This window comes from Megascapheus bottae, chromosome 17 (genome assembly GCF_031878675.1).
Source record: "Megascapheus bottae isolate mThoBot1 chromosome 17, mThoBot2.hap1, whole genome shotgun sequence".
NCBI lineage: Eukaryota > Metazoa > Chordata > Mammalia > Rodentia > Geomyidae > Megascapheus > Megascapheus bottae.
Window position 1 is genome coordinate 35,208,052 of NC_143525.1, and position 19,520 is coordinate 35,227,571.

The 19,520-nt window shown below is 45.7% G+C and overlaps 1 protein-coding gene across 1 annotated transcript; it reads right to left on the reverse strand.

The window, feature by feature from the left end:
- Window positions 1–5,479: 5,479 nt before the first annotated feature.
- Window positions 5,480–9,163, reverse strand: LOC150051763 (keratin, type I cuticular Ha1). The gene is made up of 7 exons (XM_090350835.1): window positions 8,768–9,163; window positions 8,498–8,580; window positions 8,049–8,205; window positions 7,161–7,322; window positions 6,937–7,062; window positions 6,558–6,778; window positions 5,480–5,859 (listed from the first exon to the last, which is right to left on the reverse strand). Exons 1-7 carry the CDS (start codon window positions 9,113–9,115, stop codon window positions 5,715–5,717), a joined length of 1,242 nt encoding a protein of 413 aa, XP_090206961.1. The 5' UTR covers window positions 9,116–9,163; the 3' UTR covers window positions 5,480–5,714.
- Window positions 9,164–19,520: the final 10,357 nt, after the last annotated feature.

Consider the following 19,520-nt stretch of genomic DNA (forward strand, 5'->3'; position numbering starts at 1 on the left):
TAGCATGCACGAAGACCGGGTTCGATTCCTCGGCACCACATATGTAGAAAAAGGAAAAGAAAAAGAAAAAAAGCCAGAAATGGTGCTGAGGCTCAACTGGTAGAGCTCTAGCCTTGAGAAAGTCCAAGGACAGTGCTCAGGCCCTGAGCTCAAGCCCAGGACTGGCAAAAAAAAAAATCATCCAAAGGTTGTGTTCAAATATCAAAGGCAGTGATAGAGGAGCAGAAAAAGGTACTTTGATTTTAGTTATTTGAGCCTTTTTTTTTTTTCCCCCTTAGTCGAAAGGCTTATAGATGAATCTTGTGTATCACTTCAAATAATCCAGTCTTAGTTTCTGTGTTAGACTGGCTTTCCTTTCAGTGTAATGAAATACCAACAGTAAAGAAAGATATATTACATTAATCTGCTGATATCCCTTTACTCACTTTCATTCTTCGTTCCTCAAGCACATCTTTTCGTTCACTGTTCCTTTCTCCTGCTTGATGTGGTGTGCCTTTGACACCCTGTAGTGAATTTTACATTTTAATTACTGTCCATCAGGACCTGATATATTTCCCATCTCTTCATTGAAATTCTTGCCTTGTTCAAGTATTATTTCCCCAGATCTTACAGAACATCTTTCCAGTAGTTGTTTTAAGTTCTCTTTCCTATAACTATGTCTCCATCCATCTCACTGAGATTCTGAAGATGATTATATCTGTTTTTATGTTTGTTGACTCTACTAGTATCTGGGCATGAGACAAAACAGCTACCTTTCTCAGTTCTCACAGAATCCCCTTAGAGAGGAGATTATGGTCCATCAGCTCAGGCTGTGATTCTGGGGGCCTCTGAAATTTCTGAGCTAGTCTAAACTACACCATTGTTCTTGGAGACCTGCAGGTACCTGGGGGTATGTGAAATCCTCTCTGACAGAAACTCTTGAAGCAGGCTCCAGAAAAGTTGGAAATATGGACACATGATCCAACTCTTTCTCTCCTCAAGGAGAATCTGGAATCTAAAGTATTTCTCATCCTGCACAGAGCCAAGGAAGAGGGCTGTGATAAACATAGCCTCTTCAACAAGTAGTGCTGGCAGAACTGGTTAAGCACCTGCAGAAAACTTAAGTTGGATCCTTCTTTGTCACCCTGCACTAGAATTAACTCCAAATGGATCAAAGACCTGGAGGTAAAAGCTGACACACTGAAAACTTTACAAGAAGGAATAGGAGACACACTAGGCCTCCTTGGCACAGGTCGAAACTTTCTTTATTAGGACCAAGAAACAACAAATCAGAGAAAGGCTGGATAAGTGGGACTGCATTAAACTTCAGAGCTTCTGTATGGCAAAGGACATAGCTAGTAAATTAATTAGGAAGCCTACAGAATGGGAGAAGATCTTCACTAATCATACAACAGACAAAGGCCTCATATCTAAAATATATCAACAGCTCCAAAAATTGAATCACTCCAAAACTAATCTCCAAAGAAACAACCATCCCATCAAAAGATGGGCCAAAGACTTAAAGAGAGTCTTCTCTGAAGAAGAAATAAGAATGGCCTATAGACACAGGAAGAAATGCTCAACATCTCTGGTCATAAAAGAAATGCAAATCAAAACAACTCTAAAATTCCACCTCACTCCAGTTAGAATGGCCAGGATCAGGAAAACTAATAACAACAGATGCTGGAGGGGATGTATGTGGCCAGGAGGGATCACCACTACACTGCTGATGGGAGTGCAAACTGGTTCAACCACTATGGAAAGCAGTGTGGCAGTGCCTCAAAAGACTAAACATAGAGTTCCCCTATGACCCAGCAATTCCACTACTTGGCATTTACCCAACCGTGCAGAAACAAGGACATACTAAATCCACTAGCACAACAATGTTCATTGCAGCACTATTTACCATAGCAAAGACATGGAACCAACCCAGATGATGAGTGGATCCACAAGATGTGGTATTTATACACAATGGAATTCTATACTGCTGTCAGAAAGAACGACATCTCCCCATTTGTAAGGAAATGGAAAGACTTAGAAAAAAATCATATTAAGTGAAGTAAGCCAGACTCAAAAAACATAGGTTCAATGGTTTCCCTCATTTGTCATAATCAGTAGAATCCTTGGACTCTTCTAGCAGAGATTTGCAATAGAGCAAAACCTAGATGCATAAGGCCATACAGTATGTCGCTAAATGAAAGGACCTCTAGGATATAGAAACAAAAGCCATATAATGAATGATTGTTGTCCTTAATGTACTATGTTATCTCTCATCTCTTTTGCTGTCCCTTGGCTATCTCATATTGTTACAGTATTTCACTTTGTTATCTGATATATTGGATATATGCATATTTGGTTATTTGAAATTGGATAGGAATGGGGGGAAAACAAGATGAGGGGTGGGGGTGGGAGGGAGGGAAATGGGGACCAAGACATGAGAAAGGGTATCAATGTATGTGAAGTAATGCACCTTCCATCTGGTGAATGTAATGTAACTCTTCTATTAATTACAATAAAAAAATATATGGAAAAAAAGATGCTAGTGTATATTACTGACTTTGTTCTCAATGGCTTCCAGTGGTCTAAACATAGTGAATCTTATCAACACCCCCAAGAGACAGAAAAGATGGAATCGATTGCTTTAGAAACTCTCAGAAAAAAAATCTGTGTGTTGAGGATGTGATCCAGTCTTTTCCTTTCCTTGTCACACAAATGCCAAGGACTGGAGGGTACTCCCTGGTCATAGGTCACTGTGTTGGTGTTAGGGAAGGTGGAGAAAAGGTATGACAAATGTTTCTTCAGCATCAATTTGGCCAGTTCTGTTCACTCTTGTGCAAGAGCCACTCGACTAGGTATTTGATTTCTGAAAAAGGGAATTGACCTGTGACTCCATGCATCTGTAGGAAGAACAAGAGTTGGGGACCTTCCCACTTTATCATCTCACTGATCTAATTCCCCAAAAAGCAAATGCTTGAAATTGAGTAATGCACATCTCTCCTGGTGATATGCGGTCAGGGAATTCAGTTCCCTTTTCTGACTCTTATTTTCCTCACTTTTTTTTGCTAGTCCTGGGGCTTGAATACAGGGCCTGGGCACTGTCCCTTGTTGGGAGCCGGAGTGTGGAGTCAGACTGTCCCATGAATCTGCATCACTGAACAAGATAACCACACAAAGAAATGAGCTGTCATGTGTGACGCCATGCCTATGAACTTGAGCTATACCGTCAGTATTGTGAACTTCCTGACTTTATTGATTTATTGCTTTATTTTTCTGTTGAGACTTGATTACCATTTGGTACAAATATATTATTGCTTTATCACCTTCTGCTTAATTGAGCTGAGACTTGATTACCATTTGGTGCTAATGTAACCCCTGACAGTTTCTTGGTGTTAAAGAGTATATAGGATTGGAACTAGAAATAAACAGTGCCACAGTCTTTTTTTTTTCAGTATTTTTTATTGTAATTAGTAAAAGGGTTACATGATATTTCCCAGATAGAAGGTGCATTAATTCACATACATTGATACCCTTTCACATGTCTTGGTCCCCATTACCCTCCCCCCACACACCATTCTTGGGCTGCTGACTTGGGCTGTCCTCCTCTTGTCTATTTCTTTTCTAAGTCCTCACCCCCTAAATCAGGAATCCCCATTCGCTGCTGGCTGACTCCGGCAGTCCCTGAGTTTCTCAAGGCCACTGCTCTACCACCTGAGCCACAGCACCACTTCTAGCTTTTTCTGTGTGTTTGGTACCCAGGAATCCAACCCAGGGCTTTGTGCATGCTAGGCAAGCACTCTACCACTAGGTAACACGGTGCCTCTATTTTCTTCATCTTTTAAGTAATAATGATGCTCTCTACCTCATACCTCTCTACCTCACAGGGTGTACGTGTGTGAGAGAAAGAGACAGAGACACAACGGATTACTGTGGTTGGAGGATGAGATAGCAATGATTACTTTTAAAAACTTCATCCTTCCTGTTATTGACCTAGATGGTTCAGATGAAGAATTATATAGAAATCCTATTTTGTTAAGCAGATACCTCGGCACATTGTCTGTGGGGCACATCACATCAGGGAAATGGAAAAGGAGGCCTACTCGTGGCCCAGTGCTCATTTCCTGGTTTTGGGACCTAACCTGCCTGTCACCTGGTTGGAAGGCTTGGCTGTGGTTTGTGATGTAAAGTAAGGCTACCTCTGGGACTGGCCCGGAACAGCACCTCTCAGACAGAACCTGATTCCCCTTCTTTACCTACCTCCCACTGCCCTGCCCACCTTTGTGCTGATTGGCTCCTGCATCCTATATTAGCTAAATGTACTTCCTCAATAAACGAGTTCCTGCCTTGACAGGTCTCCCTGATGCGTCTGATTGTCCTCCTGCCAGGGAGGTCTGGGTGCGGGCGGTCAGTCGGCCCTCACCTTTCTCGGCCTCGTCTTGGTCGGGACGTGTTCTCTCTATCCCTCCTGCGGGTCGGGAGGGACAAAGGACCAAAAACCCCTACAGTTGTCCACATTAACACAGTAGTCACCGAATCTCACTCATTTCTTAAGCACTGAGGGATACAAAACTCTATTCATACATTTACCCAGGGGAATGGGGAGGGGGGAAACAAAGCAAATTTGGAACCAGCTTAATGACCTGAAGAAGTTGGTAGGTGATTACTGTCTGCTGCCTTGTGCTTGGTTTTCTTATTTTGAGTGATTCTTGACAACAAGTTTACTACATGAGTTATATTGCCACCAGTAACTCCTAATACTGGCACAGAAACAGAATCTGCTCATCCTAGGGGAACCCCTCCCCCAGATTAAGGCTCTGTACAAGCATTCATAATTATGATGTCAATATTTTTGTTCACTGATGGTGATGGTGATGGTGAAGATGATGATACCATGTCATGAGTACTTGTTATTATTCTCTAGACAGCTCTGTAAGGTTGGGTTATTATTTCCATTTTGCAGATCAAGAAAGCAAATTGGAAAAATGTTCCTTCCAAATTTGCCTAAAATATGGTCAATTTGTATTGGGGTTGGAAGCTGAGTGATTCAGGTATCTGACAGCAATGCCTGAAACACCTAAATATACTGTTAAAAATCCTTATATTGCCAGGCATCAGTGGCGCATGCCTGTAACCCTAGCCACTCAGAAGGCTGAGATCTGAGGATCCAGGGTCAAAGCTTATGGGGGCAGGAAAGTCCATGAGAAAGGATGATGAGAGCCTCCTCCGTGTGTATGTAGATACCAGCAGTTCTGGGAATTGGTCCAGATCATGAGAACAATCCAGAAATGGCTAAGAGGAGTCAAGGAGCACAGAGCCCCATAGCTCTGCCCTCTCAACCTCACCTATGGATACAGAGTGCCAGGCCATCTTTCTGCCTGCCGAGTATGGAACAGCCCTTGTCTTCAAGAGTCATGTCATCATACGGTCCAACTTTCAAGTGGCTTTTACAAGAGTCCCCCAGTGACAAACGCATTGCAACAGATGAATACCAACGAGAAAGGTATGTGCTTTGCCAGGAACATGCGTTTATTAGGTTACAAGGGAGGGCCTCTGGCACTTCAGAGAGTTCTCTGGGTACAAGGAATGAAGTCGGTTCTGAGGAAGGAAAAGGCAGGCACGGAATGGTCTAGAACAGGTTGAGGTTAGAGGCTTCAGGGTTTCTTGGCCATCCTCACTGAGGTGGCTCAGCTCTGAAGCCCTAGGCCCTACATCCTTGCTCCCGTGGCACACTCTGGGCTCTAGCGCACAAAAGAGTTGCAGGGCCCGCATCGGGGACGTGGGACACAGGGTGTGCAGGGGGCAGGGGGCGGGCAGGGGGCGGAGGCACAGGGCCCGATGGGTTTGCCGCATGCATTGCTGGTGGCGCAGGGGTTGCAGGGAAGCCTGGAGACAAAACAGGATGTAGAAAAGTGAGCAGAGGGAAATGTATACTTAAAGGTTAAAGAGACACACACATACACACACACACATACACACACACACACACACACACACACACACACACACACACACACCGCTGCCTCTTATGATTCTACCTGACCTGGAACAGGGAAGGCCTCTGCTCTGCCAGCTGTAACTTTTTCAAGTGCTACGTATGACTCCCCATAACTAAGGGAGCCACAGTAACTACTAGCCTGAAACTCTGACTGCTACCTGAAACCTGTCCATCTCTAACTGGTGAGCTTCTCAAACCCTAGTTTCCTCACCTACAGAAGAGGAAGGATGCTGATCCAATCATCCTGGGGGTGATTATAGTGTCAGATAAGTAGAATTTAGAACTATACCCTATTCACAATAGGGGACTGTGGAAAGTAAGGCATGTTGGTCACACTACACATGCAGGTTACCAGAGGACAATGGAGAGGATTGCCTGTCCACTTTCCCATTATACATCAAACTACTCTTGCTACCAACCCCATGGCTGCTTTTAGCTATGGTTAGTGCATATTTCCTGAGCTCTATTTGACCATGGCTGGTGTAAAAGAGGGACTTCCTTTCTAAGGTATGCAGTCTCTGGAGAAAGCAGTCAGAGAGCAAACTCCCAGTGTGTCTGCATCTAATACTTCGCGCTAGGCACTCACTTGCAGTCCTCGCTCTCCAGCAGGCCCCGGTACGTGTTGATCTCACACTCCAGCCGGGACTTGACATCCAGCAGCACCTGGTACTCCTGGTTCTGGCGCTCCAGGTCAGACCGGATCTCAGACAGCTGAGACTCCACGTTGGTGATCAGACACTGCACCTGCGACAGCTGGGAGCTGTAGCGCGCCTCGCTCTCTGTCAGTGTGTTCTCCAGAGAGTTCCTCTGCAAGGGAGAAGGGAAGGATGTCAGCGAGTCGCTCCTGCAAAGCCTCCCTGCGGGGCCTTCCACACAACTCCCAGGAGTGTGGCTGGAAGGGACACCCCACTGTGGATGCCTCCCCCACCACACACTGCCCGCCAGCCCCTCTGCACCAGACACACCAGGTTGTGCTGGGCCTGCAGCTCGATCTCCAGGGAGTTGACTGTGCGTCTCAGCTCGATGATCTCTGCCTGGTAGGACTGCAGCTGCTCTGAGCTGGACACCACCTGCTTGTTCAGCTCCTCGGTCTGCAGGAGAAGAAGGGGAGGAGGTGGGGTCAGCCCCTGCCGTGGGGGCTCCGTCTGAGGGCCTGGAGTCCCGAGGGGCCGTGTGCTTCGATGCCCACCTGTGTGGTGAACCATTCCTCCACCTCCCTGCGGTTGGTTTCCACCAGGGCCTCGTACTGACACCTGGTCTCGTTCAGCACCCGGTTGAGGTCCACGGTGGGAGCAGCGTCCACCTCCACGTTGAGGCGGTCTCCCAGCTGGCAGCGCAGGGTGTTCACTTCCTGTGGATACAAACAAACACAGGAGTTGCTACCTCAATGAAGCATGGACTTAAGAGTCGCTACTGGTTGCTAACCCCCTGTTCTCACTCAGAAAAAGACCTTCCAGCAAAGCATCCATGTCAGCCTGGGGCTAAAGGGTGTGCTGTACACCACGCACCTCCTCCCTCGCTCTGACCTACAGAACACTTCCAGTGAATTACCTCACCTATCAGCAAAGCAGAGAGTCAGATTGAAGACTTAATTCCAAGATTAAAGACCCTCTGTTGAGAAGCTCAGAAGGCAAAGAATTGGCTGTGCAACTTCAGATTCTGTATCAGTCCATTCTTGCCACTTTTTTCCCCTTTTAACCAATAAATTTGGAAAGTGGAGGAATGTGTTCATTAGCCGTGACTTTCTGAGTTTTTATGGAAAATGAATTTCTTTGCATTGCACAAATACAACCTTGCTGAACTCCATCTTCCCATTTGATGCCCAGTTGATGGATGGTAAAGGAAGGTGTTTTCAGAAACCAAGATGCACAGGTGTGGAATGGAAGCTACCTTGCATAGGAACATGCTCAGATTTTATCTCAAATGTCTCTTTCATTATGAGGGCTGAGTGATTTGTTTTGATTTTTTTAAAGGAATTCATAAAGGCATCTTCAACTTCATACTTGCACTCTTGATTCTGGCATTCCAAACCCCTAAAGCTCCCCTCTGCTTGAGAATGTGTCATTTCCGGTCTCACCTCCTCATGGTTCCTCTTAAGGCAGAGCAGCTCCTCCTTCAGAGACTCCACTTGTGCCTCCAGGTCAGACTTGCACAGGGTCAGCTCATCCAGGATCCTGCGCAGGCCGTTGATGTCGGACTCCACCAGCTGCCGCAGGGACAGCTCCGTCTCGTACCTGCACAAAGTAAGACTTCAAGACTCACAGGAATTGTCCCCTATAACCTCATATGCCTCGTCTTACCACTTCCTGCAGTGCATTAGCAGCTCTGCCTAAAGCCAATATCATCCTCAGTGTGTGTGTGTGTGTGTGTGTGTGTGTGTGTGTGTTGTTTGCTTGGTTCATCCCAAACTTCTTCAGCATCCTTCATAACTGATGAGTTGGTCTGTTGTTCACTGAAGTAAATCCCTTCTTTAGAGAGAGGCTCATAAGAGGCAAAAGCTACTGGTTTGAATTCCACATCACTCACTTGGTCCTGAAGTCGTCCGCAGCCAGCTTAGCATTGTCAACCTGCACCACCATCCTGGCATTCTCAGACTTGGTGCACAGGATCTAAGGAGGGAGAAGCTGCTGAGTGAGGATGGGAAATCCAACTCCTTTTTAATGGTTGTAAACAGCACGCGGGGGAGTAAAAGGGGAAGGCCGCAGTCCAGACACCATAGAGACAGGAAACGTGTTTCCCTCCAGCTGAGAACAACAGCAAGCTCCCTCTGCTGAAAGATGACACCTATGCCCTCACCTTCTGCTGCAGCTCCTCGATGGTCCGGAAGTAGGACTGGTAGGCAGGGCACACCAGTGGGTCCTGCTGCTGGTTCCTCTCCTGGATGCGGCTCTCCAGCTCTGCATTCTCTCTCTCCAGCTGCCGCACCTTCTCCAGGTAGCTGGCCAGGCGGTCGTTCAAGAACTGCATGGTCTCCCTCTCGCTGCCAATGAAGGAGCCCTCGCAGAACCAGTTGGAACTGCCCACATTGGCGGGAATGTTGGAGGCACCGGGTAGGGTACAGCTATGGCAGCTGGGAGGAATGCAAGGCCGGGAGGCGCAGCTGGTGCGGCAGCTGAGGTTGGGCAGGCAGAAGTTGTATGGCATGGTGCTGGATGGAGGTGTCCCGAGGTGTCTGGATGAACGCAGGGTACAAGTTCTCCAAGCCTCAGAGCTGTGGGTCACTTACCTCTGGTGAGCAAATTTATACCCCTTCCACGGAGGGTGTGGGCACAATATGTGATGCCTTTTTTTCTTTGTACTTCGCTGGTTTTAGACGCCCTTCCATTCAGTCTATTATTTACTCTCCTCAGAAGAGTCTCTTGTCCCATAAAATTATTTACTTGGGCTTCTTGCTAAGTCAGGACTCTTCTTCAGGCAGTACACAGATGAAATCAGAGTTCTGTGGTAGGCCTTCAAAGAGACCACACTGTCCACCCTCGCCCATTAATTGGGTGTGGGTCCATCCAATGACATTCTTTTGTGTCACGTGATCTCTTAGGCCCATCATCCACCTCACACCGTGGCCCACCTGCCACATCTTGTGAGAGACACAGCTTGGTGTGAAGAAGAAGTCCCATTAAATATCAGCCATCTTCTCTCTTTCCCTCCGCTCCGAGAAAAGAATCTGAAGTAGCCTCTCAGGCTCAGGATGGATAACTGAAGTAGATGACACTGACTTGACCTTGACTGACCAGAGAGAAGAGCTGTTTGTGTTCGTGTTTGTGTATGATGCCCACCCCCTCACAGTTATCACCTAAGAGAATTGTAGAAAAGAGGGCACTGTTATGGTATTTAACTCATTGTTCAGAGGGGTTTCAATCCAATATGTCTGTCTATGAGTACAATGCATCTTGACCAGTGTGACCCCTCAGATCATCTTCCTTCCTTCTCTCTCCCAGCCCTACCCAACCCCTGGAGTTACCTGGTTCCAATTTCACATATGCTCATTGAATATTAGAACTGTATTTGCCCACCCTTCCTCTAAAGGCAAGCATTCAAAAGGTTGAGATTTGAACAGCAGATTTTTTTCTGATAGAAGAAAGCTAGAAAAAATAAACGCTAAGAGATCCACATAGATGCATTCAAACCACTTGAGGCGATGGAGGGCTGGGGGAGAAAGATGTGGAGGCAAAATTGAAAGGAATCGGGAAGTGTTCATTAAATCTTTTCACTAGTTATCCATCTCATCTAAACAGAATGCATGGGCCCATTAGAAAAGTATGGAAACAGCGCAAAGATCCCTCCATAAACACAGATCACTTGATCTTAAAACATAGGCAAAGACCTTATATTCCATAATATATTATGTGGGGCATTAACATTTTTTTAAAAAAATTACTTCTTAGTTATTCAGGTGTCAAAGTGAAGTGGATACACAGGGTAGACGTACCATGCTTTATCTTGGGTATCCCATGGGCAGTTACTGGTATACAGGCAATGGACCTTAAACAACCAGGAGTATAAAAGTACCAAAGGTGAGGAGAGAGGGGTATGTGTGCCTATGGTTACACCACTGAATATAAGAGCCTACACACAAGAAATGAAAACACAGAGACACACCACAGGCAGAGAACTTTGTGAGGCAAGCTAGAGTTACTAGGAGTTGATCTGGGAACGAGAAGGGGGGTGGACAACATTGGGAATAAAAGTTGTATAAATATAGGGAACAGCCAAGAGCTGGTAGCTCATGCCTGTAATCTAGCTACTCAGGAGGCTGGGATCTGAGAATCAAGGTTCAAAACCAACACAGGCAGGAAAGTCTGTGAGAGACTCTTATCTCCATTTAACCACCAGAAAACCAAAGTGGAGCTGTGGCTCAAAGTGAATGAAAAAGTTCAAGGACAGCACCCAGACCCCATGTTCAAGCCCCACAGCTGACCAAAAAAATAAAGTATGTGTGTGTGTGCATGCGTGTGTGTGTGTGCATGCGTGTGTGTGTGTGTGTGTGTGTGTGTGTGTGTGTATGTGTACCACCTGCCCCACCTGCCTCTCAGGAGAAACATCTCAAGCTCCACCTGTGGCTTTGGCTGCCATCCAGGGCCTGTGTTTTACTAACATCTTACTGGAGTCCTTCTTCCCTCTGGGCTTTCATGGTAGTAGTCATATAGCTTGTGCCTCAAATAAAAGATCCTATCTCTGCAGGCCTCAAGACCATTAGCACCACTTGTTATGATGCCATTCAGGCTAAAAGTCCCACAACACTACAAAGGACTGGTAATAAATCAAAATGTCTTTGTTTCATTCCAACACAGTTAAAGGGGAGGAGGAGGTGGGTCTGGAGGCAAGCACCACAATGATGTTCCAGAGAAACATCCCTAAGGCCAGGCAGTAGCAGGCAGAAGCTTCTGTCCCCCATCACCTGGGTTTGGGATGAGTGGAAAAGCTGCTGCGTTCAGCCAGTGGGGAATCGCTTGTAGGAACCGGTCCAGGCTTCTTCCATCCCAACTCTTGTCAGCCTGCTCTGAAGTGCTGGCTTCCTAACAAGGGAGCTGTCTCCTCAGCCTTGTCTTCTCCCCTACCTGGGGAGACTTACTGGACCCTGAGCACAGATTAAATGTCAGCAGCATTCTCCACTCTGAATGGTTTTGTCTGACTTGCCAATGTAACCTCAGTCAGGCTTTTGCCAAAGGAGGACTTTTAGGTTCTATTTACAAAAAAAAAAATAGAAGGATCAGGCAAACAACAACAAAAAAGCAAATGTAGAACCTGGACAATTCAGAGAAAAGAAGGCAATGAAGAGAGTTGGAGACCAGAAGAGATGTGTTAAAAGAAACAACACACTGAAGAAAAAGGGCAAGAAGGAATCTTTGGAACCATGCTGGACCTCACCCATCAGACAAAGCTAGCCCATCTAAGTTGGAGCTAACCTGGACAACGCAGACTGAGAAGTAGCCAAGCAAGCTAAATTGATGAGCAGAAGAACCAGATGACAAAAAGTCATGACACCAGCCACAGCTTCTGAGGCCTCGGAAAGATCAACGTTTTCCCCTGTGGCTGAGAAAGACACCATTGTCTGCACCCAGGCAGTATAAACTCAAAAAGGAGCAATGTCGCCAGACAAGTAAGGATTGCAGAGAGAAGACGCGTCAGAGAGAGTCAAACCCGTGCTACCTTCAGGTCATGGCCAACCAACAGCTACATGTAGATGCAGGGGAGGTCATGTTACCCTGACGGCCTGCTGTTTAGTCCTCAGGATTCCTTGTTTCCTAGCTGGCTGCCCTGAAGAAGTTGAAATGAGACAATTCAGGATGGAGACTACAATAAGCCAGTGGGTGAGTAAGCGCTGTCTGTCATCTCTTGCTTGCAAGGTTTTCAAAATATCCACAGGCTTGAGTGTGTTTGCTGCTTGAATTAATGAGGAAAAAAAAAAATAAGACCACAGGGTTCTATTGTCCCCATGACATTAAAACAGGTCAGGAGTGGACTTTCTTGATTTCCTAATATTTCTAAGTTTTATTGATTATGGGGAATTGAGCAATCAAGGGATTGTGAAGCCCACCTTTCCCATAGATTCAAAACTTAACTACTGAGCACCTTCTCTGTGCCGAGCACAGAAGTCAATTTCCACCAAAGGATCATAGTTCTGGTAATGAATTCTCATTCGTGAACAATTTAGGCTAATACAAGAGCCAAAAATATGTAAGACACAGCCAAGAAATAAGAAAATGAACTATTCCGAAGGTGTGAGATGAACATGTAAAATCTGCTCATTTGCTGTTCAGTGCAGTAGGCATTTGTTAAATATGCACTGTGTGTTTGACAGAGTCCCCCAAGCAGGGGACATAGTGGTGGAAGAACGGGACATGTCCCCACCCTTTGGAAGCTCCCTGACCTGTTGAACACCCAGGCCCACAACTAACAAGATGTAAAGTGTTGGGATCCTTCATACCCCCAGCACTCTCCCAAACATTTTTCTCTCTTTTGCCCCCCCCCCACTACTTCTTTCCATACCTGCTCTGGCTCAACCTCCAATGAGGTTACTTCAATCCAGTGGATGATTCTCAATCATTGGGTGAAGGGCCCACAACCTTTTATAGCATTTGCCCCATTTTTCCAAGAGGGAAATGTTCAAGCTCTACTCTCTAGGTGATTTCTAAGAAACACACAAAGAACGGGTCTCATTAGCATCCTAATCCCTTGACAAATCTTCAGCCAAGGCTCATAGGAGGCTTCACAGGAGGCTGAGATCTGAGGACCCCATTTGAAAGCCTATAAGACTCTTATCTCCAGTTAACTACCAAAAAAATAAGATAGACATAAGATCTGTGGCTCAAAGTGGCAGGACACTAACCATGGGCTCAAAAAGCTCAGGATAGTACCCAGGCCCTGAGTTCAAGCCCCCAGACTAGCACAAAACAAAACAAAACTTCTCTTCATCCAATATGTTGTTATTTGGTACTTGATGCTTTGGAGACTACAGAACAGGCAGTGGTGATGGCCGTCTGTCACTCTGTAGCTCCCTCACTGGAACGTTTTTAAAAAAGGGGAAAAGGCTTTAGGCAGGTACAAAGAGGAAATAGAAAAGAGAATAAAAGGAGGGAAATGCCGGCGGTTCATGGATCTACTGGAAAGCAGATAGTAACCATAAGCAGAGATCTCAGGGGATGGAGGTCTTAGAGGCCAATATGAAAGCAGGTAGTACAGGGTGTCCAAGAACCAGGGAGAGAGAAGGGAAAAGGAGGAAAGGGTGATGTGTTTACAGGGACCAGTATAATGGGGTGCCCTTTCTCTGTGACACCCCAGCATTTGAGAGTAGTCAGGGTATGTGGCCTCATCCAAGGATCCATCACCAAGAGAAAGAACAATGGACCAGAGTTGAGGGGAAAAAAATGGGTTCAAGTACTCAGCACAGAGTGGTCGCCCTCCGTGGGCCCTTGGAGGAGTCATTTCACCTCCCTTGACCTCTGGGGATGGTAATGCCTGTTCTGCCTCCCTCAAGGTTGTTTGGGGCTTGAATTAGATACACTTTGTGGATGATAGACACGGAATGATCCACGAGAAACTCAGACTATTTCTCATCTCTTCCTCCACAGACACTATCGCTTCGGTAATGGCAGGGGCTAGATGAAGCTTCTTCAGTGTTTCCTTATCACTGACGTTGTTGGGGACCCCCAAGTTTCAACATACTGGGCCATACTCTAGAACATTCATTCCCCATACCACTCTTGGCGGCATGAATTCTTAGAAATAGTTCCAGTAACAGAAACCTTCTTGCTTACTTCAAGGAGAGGAACCAACAATAGGACAATTATAGTTCTAGCCCCCTTCTGACAAAATCTGAAACGAGGCTTCTGAAAGCACAGCGGTTAGGAGGAAGTTGCTGGAGACAAACTATCTGGATCTAAATCCCAGCTTCAACACCCCCCGCCCAGTAGCCAACCTTAAACGTCTTAATGGGTTACTCAATCACTGAGCCTTGGCATCGCATCTGAAAAAATAAGAAACAATAACATTGACCTCATAGGATTGCTGTGGATTAAGAGAGTTTATGTATATAAGCCTATCTATAATTTAGATCAGTGTCTGTTTTCTAGTAAGGACTCAATGCATGTGTGCTTCAATTGTGACGATAATGGTAAGATATGATGAGGAGGAGGATGATATGATAATGACTCTGGTATTGGGTTGTTTGGGTTCCAGGGCTGCTCTTTACACAGTACACACACACACACACACACACACACACACACACACACACACACACACAGAGGCCCATCATACCTAATCATCTCATTATAAATGTCAATCAAGGTATCTATTAGAGGACATTACAGGCTAGGAGAGAATGCCAGATAGGCTTCCTTAGGGAGGCCCTGGAATGCCTTCCCCTATAGAATCTACCCTCTTCATGCAAAGGGCTGAACTTAAGGTCAATCCCCTGGGGCCCCACTGACTCACTTAATGCCCCCACTAGATGACTCACCCTCTCTCTCTCTCCCTTAAATGGGAAGAATGATGCTCGCTTACTCTGTCAAGCTGCAAGAAGAAGTGGGTTTGTTTTGTTAGACAGCTTTGAACTTGTTAGATGAAAGGAGCTGTTTAAGTACAAAGGAGGAGGTATGAGTGAATGGGCCAAGTGCTAAATTAAGACTAATCGAGGCTGCTGTGTCTTATGGGGTGTTAGTGGTTCGCATCTGTAATCCTACCTACTCAGAAGGCTGAGATATGAGCTTCAGGGTTCGAAATCAGCACAGGCAAGAAAGTCTGTGAGCCTCCTATCTCCAACGAATCATCCAAAATCCAGGAGTGACATGGTGGCCCAAGTGGTAGGAGGTTAGCCTTAAGCAAAAACGCTCAATGACCACACCCAGGTCCTGAGTTCAAACACACCCTTTCCCCCAATGCCCACCCCCCCCCAAAAGATAGCTCTTGAAATCAAAAGAACTAGAAGATGAAAGGCAATAACAAACTAAACATATAACCAAGACTTGGTTTTATTTGGCCAGATATGATACTTAACCTTCTTTAAACAAAAAGACCTAGAATCTAAGCCATAGATCAATGGACTACACAGTTTTAAATAAAGTGAGATTGATTCTAAACAAGACAATTAGGCTGGTTGTCCAACATCATCCGCAAAGGTCTTCTCTGAATCTAGCCAAGCTTCTTTTGTTTGTTTGTTTGTTTTGTTTTGTTGTTGTTGTTGTCATGGGGCTTGGACTCTGAGCCTGGGCACTGTCCCTGAGCTCTTCAGCTCAAGGTTACTGCCCTACCCTTTGAACCACAGTGCCACTTCTGGTTTTCTAGTGATTAATTGGAGATAAAAGTCTCTCAGTCTTTAGTGCCCAGGCTGGCTTTAAACCGAGATCCTCAGATCTCAGCTTCCTGAGTAGCTAGGATTACAGGCGTGAGCCATCATGCCCAGCTAGCCAAGCTTGTTTTCCTTTTCTTGATGTCTGTTGTCTTCCTAGCACCCAGAAGTAGCTTAGTGTCTAATACGGAGTGGGGAGTCAAAGAGACCATATAAGAGGCCATACAACTGAATGCAGACACACTGGCTCATCCAGGACTTTAGAAAAATACTCCTCTCACCTTTCTGGCTACACTAGAAGGTATGTTACTTTTGTGCAAGCAGTTCTGCCTTTATAACTACAATTTAGGAATTGTAAATGTAAGCCCTGCCTGAGGATGAACTCAGAATTCTGGGAAGACAGATCCCATATGCCATCACCTGTTACGCACTCCCCCCACCCTCACTGAAAGTGTTCTTCACACAATTCAAATCACATTGCAACTCTGACTTTGCCCATTGCCAATCTTGGCCCTGAACCTCCAGTGCAAGGGGGCTGTCAAGGGCTAGAAAACAAATAAATGAGACTCAGCAGACCCTAGAGTTTCTGTCACCACTAACTACTCATCTCTGCCACTGTAGCACACAAACAACCATTGTCAAGACAGGAATGATAACTTAACCCTTCTGTACATCACCTTTACAACAAAATAAATTTAAATTAAAAAAAAAGACAGGAGTGAATGGCCATGGCCATGTACCAAAAAGTCTACTCACAAAATTCAGCTGGGTTGGGCCTCCGGCAGCCCGTAGCTTGATGACCTGTGAGTAGAGGCACCACACGCATGGCGAAAACTGGGGCTCCACCTAGAGGCAAGACTGGCAGTCCTGGCACATGCTGGACTTGTCACCAGATTCAAGACAGCTCATCTGGGGACCAAAAAGTTCAGCCTCTGAATCACACACACACACACACACACACACGAGGTAACTCCAGAGGTTAGAAGTCATGGCAGTTAAAAGATTAGGCCCTTATTTTGGATTTGCTTAAAGCTGAAACCTCCTACCTCCCACAGACTTTGCGTTGGCCTGTTGCTAGAAGAAATCAGCATTTTTTTTTCCCCCATCAATGAATTTATATGGCCAGTCATGGCACTTGCACTCAGGGCCTGAGCACTGTCCTTGGGCTTTCTCTGTCACTTGAGCCACAGCACCACTTCCGGCTTTTCGTAGGTATGTGGTACCTAGGAATCAAACCTGGGTCTTCATGCGTGGGAGGCAAGCACTCCACCGCTAGGTCAAACTCCGGGCCTTCCATCAATATTTATGCTGACTATTATACAATGTCTATTACCCAGTGAGTTCTATCTCTTGTACAGTTTATGAGCTCATGGAAGAGCCTTTAGCCAGACATGATCCTTCCAATTGCTACAGGCTGCTAGAAAAGAGAGGAGTTGAGGCCTTGGGCTGCCATCCTCTGTACCATGAATCTTCCCCTTTTCTCTCTCCTTGTATCTCTGAAATAATTAAGAACCCCCAAGAGTGCTCAGAGTCTCTCACATTTCTTTGTTCTTTTCCTACCTCAGAATTTTCCCCACCCATGGAATCTAAAGTTAAGTTAATCTTAAACGGACATAGTGGCACCTGCCAATCATACCAAAGGCTGAGACAGGAAAATCATGAATTTTAGATGAAGTAGAACCAGAATTTTATATCATGGATGTTCTCCAGGCACTCAGCCAGGGAAGGGACACACTGATGAGTGAGATAACTCTTACTGCTTACTAAGCCAAGTAAATGTATGTCAAGCAGGGGAAGAGCTGGTCACTGTGCCATAGAGATATGGGGGAGTCATCAAGGGGGCTCTCGAGAACTTGAAGATAAAGAAGACAAAGAGGGGCAGAGAGGGGCAAGAAGGTTCTCTAGAAAGACTGTTAAGTGTCAGTGAACACTCAGAAGAAGAAAGGAATCAAGGGTAACTTCGGGATTACAGGGATGTAGCTGAGACGAATCTGCCCAAACCATTAGACACCACCACCACACCTACCCCCAAAAGAAACATATTTGAACAATACAGAAATATATACACAAGAGCCACAACAGTACTTTGAAACTATATAGTCCTGAAGTTGATGCTCATCTAATGCTAAAGATGAATTTATCTCCACCCTCACAACTCAAACTATAGCCTGTGTCAGAGTCAACTGAAATACTGTGTGTGGGGGGGGGGGTGGGTGTGTGTGTGTGTATGCCAGTCCCAGGTATTCTTCTTTCTGGGACAATCTTGGGTTTCCTGAGACAAGCAAGTGCTTCAGTGCAGATGAGAAGTGAAGGATTTGAGCCAGCTGAAGGAGAGACAGACCCAGCATTTGAAGGGTCAAAAATGAAGGCCTAGGGGCTGGGAGTTTGGCCTAGTGGCTAAAGTGCTTGCCTAGCATGCAAGAAGACCCGGGTTCGATTCCTTGGTGCCACATACATAGAAAAAAGCCGGGAGTGGTGCTGAGGCTCAAGTGGTAGAGCTCTAGCCTTGAGAAAGTCCAAGGACAGTGCACAGGCCCTGAGCTCAAGCCCAGGACTGGCAAAAAAAAAAAATGAAGGTCTAGAGACAGAAGGGAGTCCTTGGGAGGTTGACTCCCTGAGAAGGACTAATCTGACTCCTGTTAAGACTCACAGTGCCTGGCAGGCAGGTAGCACTAGTTGGTTTAGGCCCTGGAATTACTCCTGAATAGTAACCATGATTCTCCATGCCCCAAAGGCGAGTGATATTTGGAATCTCCAAAACATACAGGCAGGGAAGATATTTTGGTCAGAAGGCGTGTCAACATCACCTGTATTCTAAATAGGCTAGTCTTACTCATGATACAAGTTTAGTGGGTTTTTTTAATTAGAGTAACATTAAGAGAAAAAAATAAAGATGAACACGATACCTGTGGCTCACACCTGTAATCCTAGCTATTTAGGGGGCTGAGATCTGAGGATCAAGGGCTGAAAAGCCCATGAAATTCTTATCTCCAATAAACTACAAAGAAAAACCAAAAGTGGCACTATGGCTCAAGTAACAGAGCACTAGCCCTAAACACAAAGGCTCAAGGACAGTGCCCAGGCTCTGCCTTTACCCCCAGGACCAGCACACACACACACACACACACACACACACACACACACACACACACACACACACACACACACACACACACAAGAAACAATTTTTAAAAGAGGCAAGATGAACTATGTTTCTATTTATCACTTAAAATGCATAGCTGAGAAACACTGAATACAATGAAGAAGATTCAAAGTGATTCACCAAGCTGAGATTCCAAAGTTAGTGTCATAATTAGAGGGACAAATTTGCATTTGTTCCTATCAGGAAGATAAATGGAGATCAGTAAGAGAGAGGAGAGGATACCTACATTTACACAACATGGAACACACACACACACACACACACACACACACACACACCCCACTAAAGAGAAGATTCTCCTCTACTGGCAAGCTCAGATTTTCACCTAGGTTTTCTAGGACAGGCAGAGGTGGGAGCCACTATGTGGCTTATCAGGGTACAAGGAGCTAGATAGTATCATAGTTCCAGGTCACCAATATAGATAGCAAGGCCCCCCTTTCCCCACCCTGACACTGAGACTGGGGGTTTCTACCACCTCCTCAAATATTCTCTCCTATTGAGAAGGAAAAGATTGGATCTGCTGGTTCCCAGGGAGCTTCAATAAACAAGTATCCACCAAGCTCCTTTTACCTGCTTGGAACCCCATATCACATGAG

Bases quoted from the DNA above. Each gene is read 5' to 3' on its own strand.
- LOC150051763 (XM_090350835.1), bottom strand. From the start codon at position 9,115: ATGCCATACAACTTCTGCCTGCCCAACCTCAGCTGCCGCACCAGCTGC. The intron at 8,206-8,497 runs GTGAGTGATGTG...TACTTTGTGCAG, and splicing joins GCGGACGACTTCAGGACCAA to GTACGAGACGGAGCTGTCCC. The intron at 6,779-6,936 runs GTGTGTCTGGTG...TCTCCCTTGCAG, and splicing joins TGCAGGCCCAGCACAACCTG to AGGAACTCTCTGGAGAACAC.